We start from the raw sequence: 14,000 nt of genomic DNA on the forward strand, positions 1-14,000 counted from the left end.
ACGCTGTCTGTTGTTCAAGAGTGGCTTGACACAAGGAATGAAAAAGCTGAAACCCTTGTCTTGCATACGTCTGTGCACAGTGGTTCTTAAAGCACTGACTCCAGCTGCAGTCCTCTCTTGGTGAATCTCCTCCACATGTTTGAATGGGTTTTGTTTCACACTCCTCTCCAGGGTGCGGTTATCTCTATTGCTTGTACACTTTTTTCTACCACAACTTTTCCTTCCCTTCGCCTCTCTATTAATGTGCTTGGACACAGCCAGCCTCTTTTGCAATGACCTTTTGTGTCTTGCCCTCCTTGTGCAAGGTGTCAATGGTCATCTTTTAGAAATCTGTCAAGTCAGCAGTCTTCCCCATGATTGTGTAGCCTACAGAACTAGACTGAGAGACCATTTAAAGGCCTTTGCAGGTGGTTTGAGTTAATTATCTGATTAGAGTGTGGCACCAGGTGTCTTCAATATTCAACCTTTTCACAATATTAACATTTTTGCTTATAATCATGAAAATTTAAAGAAATAAACATTTGAAATATATCAGTTTGCGTGTAATGAATGAATATAATATACAAGTTTCACTTTTTTAATTGAATTAGTGAAATAAATCCCCTTTTTGATAATATACTAATTATATGACCAACACCTGTAAATGATGTACAGAAAAAGGGGAAAAAAAGGATAGAAATAAAATCTATTCAAGTATTGTTAAAATATGTGCATGACCCATCTGTGAAAGTTTTTTACATTGATTTCTCAATGTTAAGTGGCCTCCTATTTTTTCCAGAGTTGTATATATTTAACTATCACTATATGAGACATCATATTGTGCTGACTTTTTAGATGTATATATTTTACCTCCTACATTTCTGTGCGGTACTCGACTGGACCTCAACTTCCCAAACTAAAAGCGCAAGTGACGTTTCTTTATTCAAACCAGAAAGTTAAGATGAAGGGTGAGGCATTTTCATCCTTGACTTTGTAACACTCTTGTAACTAAAAAATGCAGTTCTTCACACGCGTATCTTTGAGTTCATCTATGAATGATCAGGACAGCCCAATAGCACAATTGTTGGAGTCATGAAATCTATCTTTTGATGTGTCATTGAACCATAAAGAATGACTGTAAGTGTGACCCCTGAGCGGATCTCGAGGGCAAACCAAGTAAATGAGCTCATAATGCTTTACACGGATGTTTTCCATTTGCTCACGCGCAATAGTTGATTGATAAGCCTTAGAGACGCAGCGCTAAATCAAAGTCTTTCATTTTTGCAAATATGACTTTTTGTGCAAAAACAACCTGTTCTGACATAAAGTCAAACCATCATTTATTCAGACACCTTCAACACTCTCACATTATCCGTTTATTCACAATAGTTTCGACAATAGTAATGAAATAGGAGTAGAACTCAGAGTTATACTGAACAAACTCCTTCTGATAATGTCGGATAACTTTGATAGAAAGGGATGTGATGGATCAACCAATCAGCTGTTAGATTTAAGAACACAATCAATTTAGCTCAAACAATGAGCAAGCAATGCTTCATTTAGTTCAGACTGTGGTGTAGCAGTTCAAGAACACACACTTCCGCAAAGCATGCTCTGAATCCTCATCAGTTGTACTGGTAGTCACTGTATGAAGGGTTTATGTGTAATATGTCACCGTTTACTCTCTCCTCACTCATCAGAACTGAACTAAAGTGTCCTCACACACTAGAGAAACATCATATCTGTGTTCAAATTATGTTTGCTTTGACTGTAGGTGAACCTCAACTCATATCATGGACACAATAACCTTTACAGATTATAAGAGGTTGTGTTAATTGGGCATACAAATGGCTTAAAGCATCTTTGAGTTGGTTGATTAAGACATTAAAGACTTCTGCTAGATCAGTCACATGAGCCAGTACAGCCTTCATTAAACGAGCAGTTAATGATGTGGTTAATAGGTTGAAAGTGTTTGCTAAAGGAAGAGTAGAGTGACTAACACACACTAAACCTCCCACCATCAGAGCCAGAAGCGAGAGCAGCGGTCACCTCTGGCCAGCCCGGGTGTGTGTCCGAGGGGCTGAGCGGGGACAGGGCGGGGCTTCTGGGAGAGGAGGCGGGGCTGAGCGGGGACAGGGCGGGGCTTCTGAGAGAGGAGGCGGGGCAGCCGGCCGAGCGCTGGGACTGCTGCAGCAGGTCGGGCAGGAGCAGGTTCCCACCCCCAATGCAGTTCCTCTGCACAAGCTCTACAGAAGCCTCTTTCCAGCCTGAGCCCAACAGGGTCACAGGCCCTGACCTCTGGAACTGAGAAAGGCAAACGCCTCTTTTAAACACTCTTCCCTTTCGTTTCGCATATTTGGGCTAAACTCGCAGTTAGGGGCAAAAGGGCTGAAGGTGAAACAATAACATTCAAACACAATCTTCACATAAAGAAATTAAAAACATCTATAATCCACAGAAAACAAGGACTATGAAATTATGAAATAAAGGAACAGTGACAATGAGCAAAAGAAACAAACAAATAATCAAATGTCCAACATTTGTGTGTTTGTATACTGTACGTTCCTGAGGCTGCAGGAATGTGTGTGTGCGTGTGTGTGTGTGTGTGTGTGTGTGTGTCTGTGTGTGTATACTGTACATGACCATACGTTTTACAGTAGTTTTGAACTGTTGAATCATCAGTGATCAGAACATCATATATGGTCCCAATTCATATCACGGGGTCTTGATCTGTGTCCAGTGTGTTATTCTGAGGCTGTACTATGACTATTTTAAGATATGCTTCAAACAGCTGAAACATGCACTTTAGTCTGGGGCTAGCTTAAGCCGGACGAGATTCCTGGACAGGTATGGCTATATATATATATATATATATATATATATTAGTGTTAGTGTTTCTATTGAGTGTGTGTGTGTGTGTGAGTGTGTGTGTATGTGTGTGTGTGTGTGTGTGTGTGTGTGTGTGTGTGTGTGTGGGGCACCTGTCTCATGACCAGCGTGCTGTCTTTGCATGGTGTAGAGGAGGAATCATCGTCCTGGACGACCATCGTCTTCGCTGCTTCTGCCTCTCCGTTGCTGAGTCTAGACGAGCTGTCAATCAGAGAATGATGCCACAGTCAAACGGACAGGTCTGATCAACACTGTAAAGCACTCTCTCCATCACACTGGGCTCTGAGCTTCATGTCCAGTGATGGATCCCTGCTGACCAAGGCCTACCCTCCTCCTCTGGAGTCCTCCGGGCCGGACGTGGACTCGTCCCCGATGTCCTGATCCACCTCCTCATCGTCCTCATCATCTGTGGTGCCGGAGTCGTCGCTGGAGGAAGAGTAGTCCGTGGCTTTGTGCTGTGGCCGCACGTCCTCCACCGCACGCAGCTCCTTAGCCAGAGCCGTCAGATCCTGCAATTCAAACCAACCAGCATAAAACAGGACTCCAGACTACACACAACTTCCATCGCAGCAACCAGAGAACTTTTCAGTCCTAAACTTTGAGCTGTGACTTCCGAGCAGAGTACAACACACACTTATCTCTGGCTTGCTCTGGCTCAAAGGCATAAAGACAAACTGAGGCTGTCATTAAACTGTTGTGGCACTTAATTCACAAAATTAATCTCTGTTGAAGCTAATGGGTTCCAGATCACAGTGATCGCACACACTGATCACACACACAGCTCTGTCCTTCCTCCCTTCAGCAGCAGAGGCGCTCTCTCTCTCTCTCTCTCTCTCTCTCTCTCTCATAGACACACACACATACACACGCACACATGACAGATATCAGAAGCACTGTCCTCCCTTAAGCAGCAGAGGGCTCTCTCTCTCACACACACAAACACATACACACACACCAGGAAGTCTTGCATCAACAGAGGCAATGCGGTAAGATGGACATCTGACAGAAGAAACATGAAACCACGAGAATAAACTTATGTTCTTCTTCAAGCGTTTTCTGGAGTTTTCATAGGAACAACACACATTTATAATGGTTTCTCACAAAGTTTGTATCTCAAATTTTGAGGAATAATGTCAAAAACAAACTGTGAGATAAAAATTTGCAATAACCTTTTTTTTATTCTGTAATGAAAACAATCTTCTGTTCTTTAGCATGACATAAATCTATTAATAGCATGTTTCTACCTCATACAGTGCTCAGAATCACATCAGATACCAATCAGTTATTATTTTATTATTTCAGTTTACAGTTATTTGAACTTGCTGGTGTTCGAAAGTGGATTTTAAGCTAAAGAATAGTTATAAGTGTCTTCAGCATTGACGTTAGCTGTCAACCCCCAGAACAAACCCCTGAAGCAAACCCCTAAAGCAAACTTCTCAAGCAAAACCCCTGAAGCAAACCCCTGAAGCAACCCCTTGAAGGAACCCCCTGAAGCAAACTCCTGAAGGAACCTCCTGAAGCAAACCCCTGAAGCAAACTCCTGAAGCAGACCCCTGAAGCAAACCCCTGAAGCAAATTTCTGAAGCAAACCCCTGAAGCAAACCCCTGAAGCGACCCCCTGAAGCAAACCCCTGAAGCGACCCCCTGAAGCAAACTTCCGGAGCCAACCCCTGAAGCAAACCCCTGAAGCGACCCCTGAAGCAAACCCCTGAAGCGAACCCCTGAAGCGAACCCCTGAAGCAAACCCCTGAAGCAAACCCCTGAAGCAAACCCCTGAAGCAAACCCCTGAAGCGACCCCTGAAGCGACCCCCTGAAGCGACCCCCTGAAGCAAACCCCTGAAGCAAACCCCTGAAGCAAACCCCTGAAGCAAACCCCTGAAGCAAACCCCTGAAGCAAACCACTGAAGCAAACCCCTGAAGCAAACTTCTGAAGGAACCCCTGAAGCAAACCCCTGAAGCAAACCCCTGAAGCGACCCCCTGAAGCGAACCCCTGAAGCGAACCCCTGAAGCGACCCCCTGAAGCAAAACCCTGAAGCAAAACCCTGAAGCAAACTTCAAAAGCAAACCCCTGAAACAAACCCCTGAAGCAAACCCCTGAAGCAAACCCCTGAAGCAAACCCCTGAAGCAAACCCCTGAAGCAAACCCCTGAAGCAAACCCCTGAAGCAAACCCCTGAAGCAAACCCCTGAAGCAAACCCCCTGGAGGAACCCCCTGAAGCAAACCCCTGAAGAAACCTCCTGAAGCAAACCCCTGAAGCAAACCCCTGAAGCAAACCCCTAAAGCAAACCCCTGAAGCAAACCCCTGAAGCAAACCCCCTGGAGGAACCCCCTGAAGCAAACCCCTGAAGCAACCTCCTGAAGCAAACCACTGAAACAAACCCCTGAAGCAAACCTCTGAAGCAACCCCCTGAAGCAAACCCCTAAAGCAAACCCCTGAAGCAAACCCCCTGAAGCAACCCCCTGAAGCAAACCCCTGAAGCAACCCCTGAAGCAAACCCCTGAAGCAAACCCCTGAAGCAAACCCCCTGAAGGAACCTCCTGAAGCAAACCCCTGAAGCAAACCCCTGAAGCAAACCCCTGAAGCAACCTTCTGAAGCAAACCCCTGAAGCAACCTCCTGAAGCAAACCCCTGAAGCAAACTTCTGAAGCAAACCCCTGAAGCAAACCCCTGAAGGAACCCCCTGAAGCAAACCCCTAAAGCAAACCCCTGAAGCAAACTTCTGAAGCAACCTCCTGAAGCAAACCCCTGAAGCAAACCCCTGAAGCAAACCCCCTGAAGGAACCTCCTGAAGCAAACCCCTGAAGCAAACCCCTGAAGCAAACCCCCGAAGCAAACCCCTGAAGCAAACCCCCTGAAGCAAACCCCCTGAAGCAAACCCCTGAAGCAAACCCCTGAAGCAAACCCCTGAAGCAAACCCCTGAAGCAAACCCCCTGAAGCAAACCCCCTGAAGCAAACCCCTGAAGCAAACCCCTGAAGCAAACCCCCGAAGCAAACCCCTGAAGCAAACCCCCTGAAGCAAACCCCCTGAAGCAAACCCCCTGAAGCAAACCCCTGAAGCAAACCCCCTGAAGGAACCTCCTGAAGCAAACCCCTGAAGCAAACCCCTGAAGCAAACCCCTGAAGCAACCTCCTGAAGCAAACCCCTGAAGCAACCTCCTGAAGCAAACCCCTGAAGCAAACTTCTGAAGCAAACCCCTGAAGCAAACCCCTGAAGGAACCCCCTGAAGCAAACCCCTAAAGCAAACCCCTGAAGCAACCTCCTGAAGCAAACCCCTGAAGCAAACTTCTGAAGGAACCCCTGAAGCAAACTTCTGAAGCAAACCCCTGAAGCAAACCCCTGAAGCAAACCCCTGAAGCAAACTTCTGAAGCAAACCCCTGAAGCAAACCCCTGAAGCAAACCCCTGAAGCAAACCCCTGAAGCAAACCCCTGAAGCAAACCCCTGAAGCAAACCCCTAAAGCAAACCCCTGAAGCAAAATCCAAACTAACTTAATCTGTCCTGATTTTGTTTGAAATGACATCACACCAGTTTGAGGCCTTGTGTCACAAATGCTGTTTCCTGAACTTCACCAGCACTGAACCTGTAATATAACCTTTATCATAAACTGAGATCAGGTGTTTATGTCAGCTGAGGAGGCGTCACCTGTGGGTCGGTGGGGCGGTGGCTCTGGTCCGGGACGCTGCCGTTGGAGAAGGCATCAGAACGTGGTGGCACAGCGGGCGGCTGCTTCGGCATCACCACCGCCTGAGGAGAGCCCTGTACGTTCCTCCGGTGCCGCTCGTCCGCCTGAGATCACAGATCCACACTTACACCAAACACACACTCATGGGTCTAATTGGTTCTCAGTGCAGACGAGAAGGGTTCACTCACCAGAAGCATGGCCTGCTCGTGTAAGAGCTGCTGCTGCAGGATCTCCAGGTGCCGCTGCTCCTCCTCCAGCTGCCGGCGGATGTACTCCTGACACACACACACACACACACATACACTGATTTTATCTGTTCTTTGATATTTAACAGCTCAAGCTGCTTCATCTGCTTTTGCTTTATTACTGTGTTACACCACCAACACGGGACACACACCTGCTCACGGTCGGCCCTCCTCTTCTCCTCCTCCGCCCTCCGGCGTTCCTCCTCTTCCTTGCGTCTCCTCTCCATCTCCTCCACACGTCTCTTCTCCTCCTGCTCTCTCCTCCGCTGCTCTCGCTCCTGTTGTCTCCTCATCTCTCGCTCTCGTCTTTGTTGCTGCAGAACACAAGAGTTAAACTTACAATCCTTATTTTCCTCATGTTTCAACTCTATCGTTGTGTTGTCTCGAGTTGCGGGACAAAGTATTGCCACTTCATGTTTCAACATACAAGACAGAAGGGCCTAAACGGTTGTCCTTCAGCAAATATTGTCCTGCAAAAACAGCATGTTTGAAACACATTGTGACATGAGAACGCGAGGTTCCCGCCTACATAGTGTATGCCACCGTCACTGTCACCCGATAAAGAAAGGGTTAATAGTGTTACCATAGCTTTTGACCAGAATAAGACCTCAAAGAAGAACTGACCCCTTTTGCTTTCAAAATGGCAGTTTTCACCAAACTGTGTGAGTGTTAGCAAGCTCATATCGCTGAAGACTGTGTGCTATATTGTGATACGAGCGTTCATGAGTTCAACATGATTTGTTTATACCTAAAGGGCCATGCGGCGATCTTTAACTGACCAATCCTTTGCTATAGTACATGCATTGTCTACTATTGTTGGAAAATGTTCTTGTGATGGGTGATTCTACAAACTGGCGATCATGTGACTTAAATTATCCTATATGGTTCATGCAACATTGATCACCTGGACAGAGATATTTGCCATTTTCAGTGAAAACATATTCTGGTGTTGGATATAATTGTTCCTTACAGCATTAGAGTGCACTCGAGGCCTACACATCTTTAAACTCCTTTCCCACATCTCAAGTGGCCCCTGGTGACAAAGTGGCTCCGCTGGATACTCGTGATACTCACATTCAAATGAAACGTGCTGGTTAGAGATTGGAAATCACACATCATTCACGCTCTACCCTGTCCACCATGTTTTATATATCAGAGCATGTGAGTGAAGGCGCTCAATAAAGGCACGATTCGCAATTCATTATTATGATAAGTGATAACATGATAAGTATTCACTAAGTTTCAGTTCATCTTTGAGACGTGTTTCAGAAAGGTTCTCAGCCGAAAGCACACCCTTATTTTCTTTCTTTTACAAAAACACACTTTTTTGCTGTTATTGTGAGTGAACCCAAATAAAAGTAGAGCATTTATAGTTTATAATGTCTTGCACTTATCTAAAATGACGAAGTTTTGTGAGTTGTTTCCGCTGCCATGAGGAAAAACTCCAGCTGAGTACGTCAGCACGTTCATCGCACAGATGTCGGAGACAGGGAGTGGGTCAGAAATGATTTTGACCACTTCATAAAGTTCGGTTTTGTAGAAAGCCTTTCTTTAAAGTGAATTCCATTTTGTATGATTTGTATCTTAATTTTTAATCAATGATTCATCAGCCAATAGCCTGGATTTAATAAATAAGAACCAAGAACATCAGGAATGGATTCAAGTGCGAATAACAACTGAACACTAGTCTCTTTGAAGGGTTAGTTAACTAAAAAATGAAATGTATGTGATTAATGACTGACCCTAATGTCGCTCCACACCTGTAAGACCTTGTTCTCTTCCGCATTCCTCTAAAAAGATTCAAACGGTTAATGAATCAGTGAATCGATCAATGTTTTGGGTCGCCAATGTCACGTGACTTCAGCATTTCAAAGCGCGTCAAACCACCAAACTGCTGAAATCACGTGACATTGGCGACCGGAATCATTGATCGATTCATTGCTTCATTAACCGTTTAAATCTTTTTGGAACAACACGGAAGAGAAGCCAATGCTGAATAAAATCATGGTTTTGGATATTTTTTAGGGCTGCACGATTTGGGGAAAATATATAATTGCGATTATTCTCTGTAAAATTGCGATTGCGATTTAAAAAGTGATTATTGTTATTATAATTTTTTACAAATGAAAAGTGTGTGTTTATAACATTTTTTGTTTTTATATTAATGTGACTAATAATTATTATTATGATTATTATTACTGCTAAAAATATTTTTAAAAATAATAAATATTACCATTACAATAACATTTTCATAATTACCAATAAAAAAAGAGTCTGTCAGAATAAATATAACAATATAATACTAATACTAATTATTATTATTATTTTTGTAATATTTTACAGAAAACTTATTTTACACACACAAAAAAACTACTGGGTTACCTATTAATATGCAGACAGCCTATGACTAAAAACATTAGAAAGGTCTAAGCCTAAGGAGTTATTCTTAAAGTCTGTCTTTAATATGAAATATGAATCTCTTGTGCATCCACTGTGGGGGAAAAAACTCCTGTACATTGAAGAAAAACATGGATTGTCCAACAAATTTATAATTTTAAAAAGTTTATTAAGTTTTAAAATGTATTAAGCATTATTTTCTTATTATTGATTACCCAAAAGTTTTTAATTCATACTGAAAGCCAGAGGGCGCCCTCGAGCGGAGAACGCCACATTTGCCTCAGAGAAGTAATGACTTTAGTTTTCAGGAAATCCCTGATGTGAAGCTAGCGCTGTGTAAACAGAAGATAGAGACGCTTTGATTAAACATGACGACAATAAACACGACTGCAGCTAAATATGGTGAATTTGAGTTCTTCAAGCCGTCAAGGGTATTTTCATAATAATAAAGTGTATTATAGTGCAGTGCTGATTGAGATAGAATACTGTAAAATAACGCCTCGTCTGCCTCACTCTGATGAGAAGCCACATCAGCTCACACACACTCGACTGACGATATGAAGGGAGTTAAACATGTTATTAAACGTTGTCTTTTGTTGAACAGGTTTATGAGCGCTTCACTAGTTTGTGAAGATGTTTGACTCTTGTTGCTTTTTCAAACGCACGTTATAAGCGACTCAAACTCGCAGTCTTTCAGACGGAGCAGCGTTTATCACAGAGCCGCTCTTCGCTAACACACTGGGCAATTATTTATTTAATATCGCAGCCTTTGAGCTTTCATAATCGCACACAAGCCAAATCGCGATTGCGGTTCGATTTCAATTAATCGTGCAGCCCTAATATTTTTGGACCCAAATGTATTTTGGATGCTTCAAGAGACTCTAATTAACCCACTGATGTCTCATATGGACTACTGTGATGATGTTTTTATTCCCTTTCTGGACATGGACAGTAGTAAAGTAAAATACGATCAAGAACATGAAAGTGTGTGTGTTGGAGGGAGATGCACGCAGAGAACTGTTTAATATGAGACACTGATTTTAGTTGGTCTGAGGTAGCCTAGGTCAGGCCCACACACCCGCTTGTGTAGGGTTCTGGTCTAGCACGAGCGCAGTGTGTGTTTGTGGTAGTAGCCTCCTGCGCTCACCTCCTCCAGCCGCCGCCGCTGCTCTTTCTGCTGCTCGATGCGCTTCTGCCGCTCAGCCAGTAGTTGGCGCTTGTATTCCTCCTGTTCGCGCATCTGCTGTTCCTGGAGGAGCTGCTGTCGTCTCATTGCTTCTGAGCGCTCCTTATTCTCCTGCTGCAGACGGATGAAGTCCCGCCGCAGAGTCGACTCGCCCGGCACATTCACAATAGAGCTGCGGGAATGCAGAGCAGAGTTACATCCTGCTCCTTAACCACACTCACTCACACTCACACACTCCGATAAACACAACACATACACCCAAAATCATGTAAGATTCAAACACACAGGATCATTATTTCAGTCTTGCCATAATTCATATTATCAATGAATAGAGTAAATCAATTTAGAAAAAAGCTTCAAATAAAGATATTATCAATTATATAGGTTTCACCAATAGTAGGGATGAGTCACGATTTTCGAATATTCGATTAGTTGATTTAATTATAGAATATCGAATAGGCTGTGCGATTGTCGTCTAAAAAAAAATCCACGTTTGCAGCGCTGATGCGGTGGTGACGTGTTAATGTAACCAGCGGGTGGCGCGCGCTGTCAAAACCGCACGTAAAAGCTGTCAATCAATTCTCACACAACAGAAGAAGAACACATCGTCTCATACGCACATTACGTAGTCACAATGTCGAATTAGAGTTCTGTGTGGAGTTCTTATAATAAAATTAATGAAAAAGAAGTGCAGTGCAAACTCTGCCATGCGAAGCTTGCTTATCATATGTCAACCACTACAATGCACAGTCATCTGAGAGCAAAATACCCAGCAGGTCCATCCACAGGTCAGCAGCAATCAGTGGCTAGTTTTATGATCCGATCAACCAAGTCGGATGCTAGACGGGCAGAGCAAACAACGGCCCTCATCACGAAGATGATCGCTAAAGATATGTTTCCGATCAGCTTTGTAGAAGGAGAGGGTTTTAGAAGTCTGATGGAGTTTGTAGAACCCGAGTTTACTGTCCCGTCTAGAAAGACGATCACTGTCAGACTGGAGAAACTTTTTGAAGACCGTGTAAGGGAGCTGCACAGTCAGTTAGGGATAGCTGAAAAAATTGCACTGACGACAGATTCATGGACAGCGCGTTTATCCACATTACAGTGAATTAATTGTTAACACAGCCTATACCATAATGAATTAAACAGTCATCATTGGTCTCTCTCCCTCTCTTTCTTCATATATGTAGCCTTTAAACCGTTTTAAATTAATAGCGAATAAAAGCGATAACGGTCCAGTGGACAGAAATCTATCAATGATTTTTTTTTACGAAACATGCAAACATATCACCATTTATACAACAGCTAGAAAGTCGACAAAGCAATTCGGTCAGAATTACTGTAGCCTAAGCGGTAACCAGCATTGAGAAAAATGTAAAATGCTTATTCCTCGCTTAATTTTTTATATAGGTTGCACGTGAGATTATTTTAGCCGAACCAGACTCCGGTTTCTACAGCCTGGTTGCACGTGAGGGGAAAAAAGCCTTCTTCCACTTAAGAGTTGTATAGCCTACTTTTAAGCACTTTTTATTTTGGCTATCTCTTTACATAAATATTATTGTCTACTTTAAAAAACTGATCTCGTTATTTTTCCAACCGAACTAATGATCCATCTGCGCTTTCTATATTGCGCATGAGGGAAAAAGCTTCCTTCCACTTGAGAATAGTTGTGCACTTTTAAACACTTTTTATTTTACTATATCTCTTTACATAAATATTTTTTTATCCTTAAACTGTAATTTCGTTATTTTACTAACCCAACTAATTAGCCTACTCAGTGCTTTCTAGGTTGCACGTGAGAGAAAAAGCTTCCTTCCATTAAGAGTTGTGTACTTTAAAGCACTTTTTAATTTAATATATTTCTTTACATAAATATTATTTTCTATTAAAAAATATATATAATTTTGTTATTTTTCTAACCCAATTAATGACTCCGCGCTTTCTATAGGCTATCGTTGCACGTGAGGGAAAAAAGCTTCCTTCCACTTTATGCACTTTATGTCGCTTTACATAATTTTTTTTACTTCGTTTTTTTTTTACTGTAATTTAGTTATTTTTTTGACCAGACTAATTACTCACCCGTGCTTCCAATAGGTTGCACGCACTTTTCTCGGAGATAGGGCTTCATTTTTGATTTTGCCTATTTTTATAAACGGTCGTTCGTGTAGCCTATAGTTCATGACCACTTTACAATATTTCATCAACATAGTTTATTTTGAAGCCTATTCTGTTTTCTTGTACAAAATAAAATATTTTAAGTTAAATGCAGAGTAGACTATAGCACTATTCGCACGGGATTAGTATTATCTAGGGACCTCTGAAATTAGGCTACTCCCCCACATCTGAGTTTTGCGTAATAAATAAAAAACGAAATGATGTTTATTAATTACTATAAAATAATCAAAACGATATCGATGCCTGTTTAATGATTTCATACAGCTATATCTATAACGAAGTCTTGACATCATATCCGGGAGATAAGTCAGTAAATTCGAGTAAAATCACAAGCTTATCCCGTGCGAATGCGCGCCACGCAAAACTCCGATGCGGGGGTGTAATTTCTAAGTCACAGAGGTCCCTAGATAATACTAATCCCGTGCGAATAGTGTTTAAGACGTATAAAAAAGACGCGAAAATCAATTTGTGTAGCCTGCCTGACACGGTATTTTCACAGATCTCATCTCTCATCATGTAGCCTATTTAAAATGGCATAATTGCATCAGTTATATTCTCAATTTAATTTACAGAGTCATCCCTACAAAGTTTTTAGGTTAACTATAGAAGAAAATATATAGAATTAGTGTGTGTCGCACTCGCAAGAACGGGCGCGTGGCATCAGCATGATTGCGTGATGTTGGTCAGCCTTCACGGCACAACCCGACTGTAGCCCACGATGAACTTGAGTGCCCATTAAATGAAAGGCATTGAGGAGATTATACACACATTTTCCCCCGGCCTTTATTTGTTTGTGCTGACCACGCCACTATCAGAGACCCGGCGTTTAATTGACCAAAGGCTTTTATTTAAGGATATACCTATGCCAGTTTGCGTGCATGCTGCGGAGGGGTGCGATTTTCGAATAATATTCGAATAATTCCCAGCGATCATCGAATATTATTTTTGCTTGAAATGCACATCCCTAACCAATAGGTGAATCAATGATGTCCACTGTGGTGTCAGACAACACGGCTGTCCCCTCAAATAGTTCCTTATAGAGGGTATAGAGGGTGATTTCGGACACCGCCACTCAAAAGTTGATGACCCGTTATTTTGTTTTCTATCCAGAATCATGGAAGAATCATGATTTCTAAACAAAAACACTGATTCTCACTTCATTGAGACTATAAACACAAAAATCTGCATACAGACGTTTTCATTAACACATGACCATTCACCAATCTCTCTTCCATGCTGAAATGGATTCTTAATTGATGTAATGAATGTGGAAACAACTGAAACCTCACACTCTGGGCAGCTTTAAAAGCGTCTTTAGGTGAAAGTCTAAACGTAGGTATTTCATCTTAATGTATTTCCTGAAATCCAGTGAAGGAGTAAGAAAAGCCTGTCCAGCTGCCCATGAGAGAGCTGTAATCTGGCTTTGAGGAACTGCTGATGT

At 42.6% G+C, this 14,000-nt stretch overlaps 1 protein-coding gene across 2 annotated transcripts in view; it reads right to left on the reverse strand.

The window, feature by feature from the left end:
• Positions 1-14,000, reverse strand: part of map4k4 (mitogen-activated protein kinase kinase kinase kinase 4) — a 70,076-nt gene that overhangs the window by 19,040 nt on the left and 37,036 nt on the right. Inside the window, exons 12-18 of one of the 2 annotated variants that reach the window (XM_067442963.1) lie at positions 10,346-10,556; positions 6,954-7,115; positions 6,745-6,831; positions 6,517-6,660; positions 3,196-3,377; positions 2,961-3,069; positions 2,029-2,283 (exon numbers count right to left, since the gene is read on the reverse strand). In XM_067442963.1, the coding sequence (XP_067299064.1) occupies positions 2,029-2,283; positions 2,961-3,069; positions 3,196-3,377; positions 6,517-6,660; positions 6,745-6,831; positions 6,954-7,115; positions 10,346-10,556 (1,150 nt within the window). The remainder of the gene's footprint in view (positions 1-2,028; positions 2,284-2,960; positions 3,070-3,195; positions 3,378-6,516; positions 6,661-6,744; positions 6,832-6,953; positions 7,116-10,345; positions 10,557-14,000) is intronic. The other variant, XM_067442964.1, reaches the window with a different exon arrangement.

The sequence above is a fragment of the Pseudorasbora parva genome, chromosome 5, assembly GCF_024679245.1.
Source record: "Pseudorasbora parva isolate DD20220531a chromosome 5, ASM2467924v1, whole genome shotgun sequence".
Taxonomy (NCBI): domain Eukaryota; kingdom Metazoa; phylum Chordata; class Actinopteri; order Cypriniformes; family Gobionidae; genus Pseudorasbora; species Pseudorasbora parva.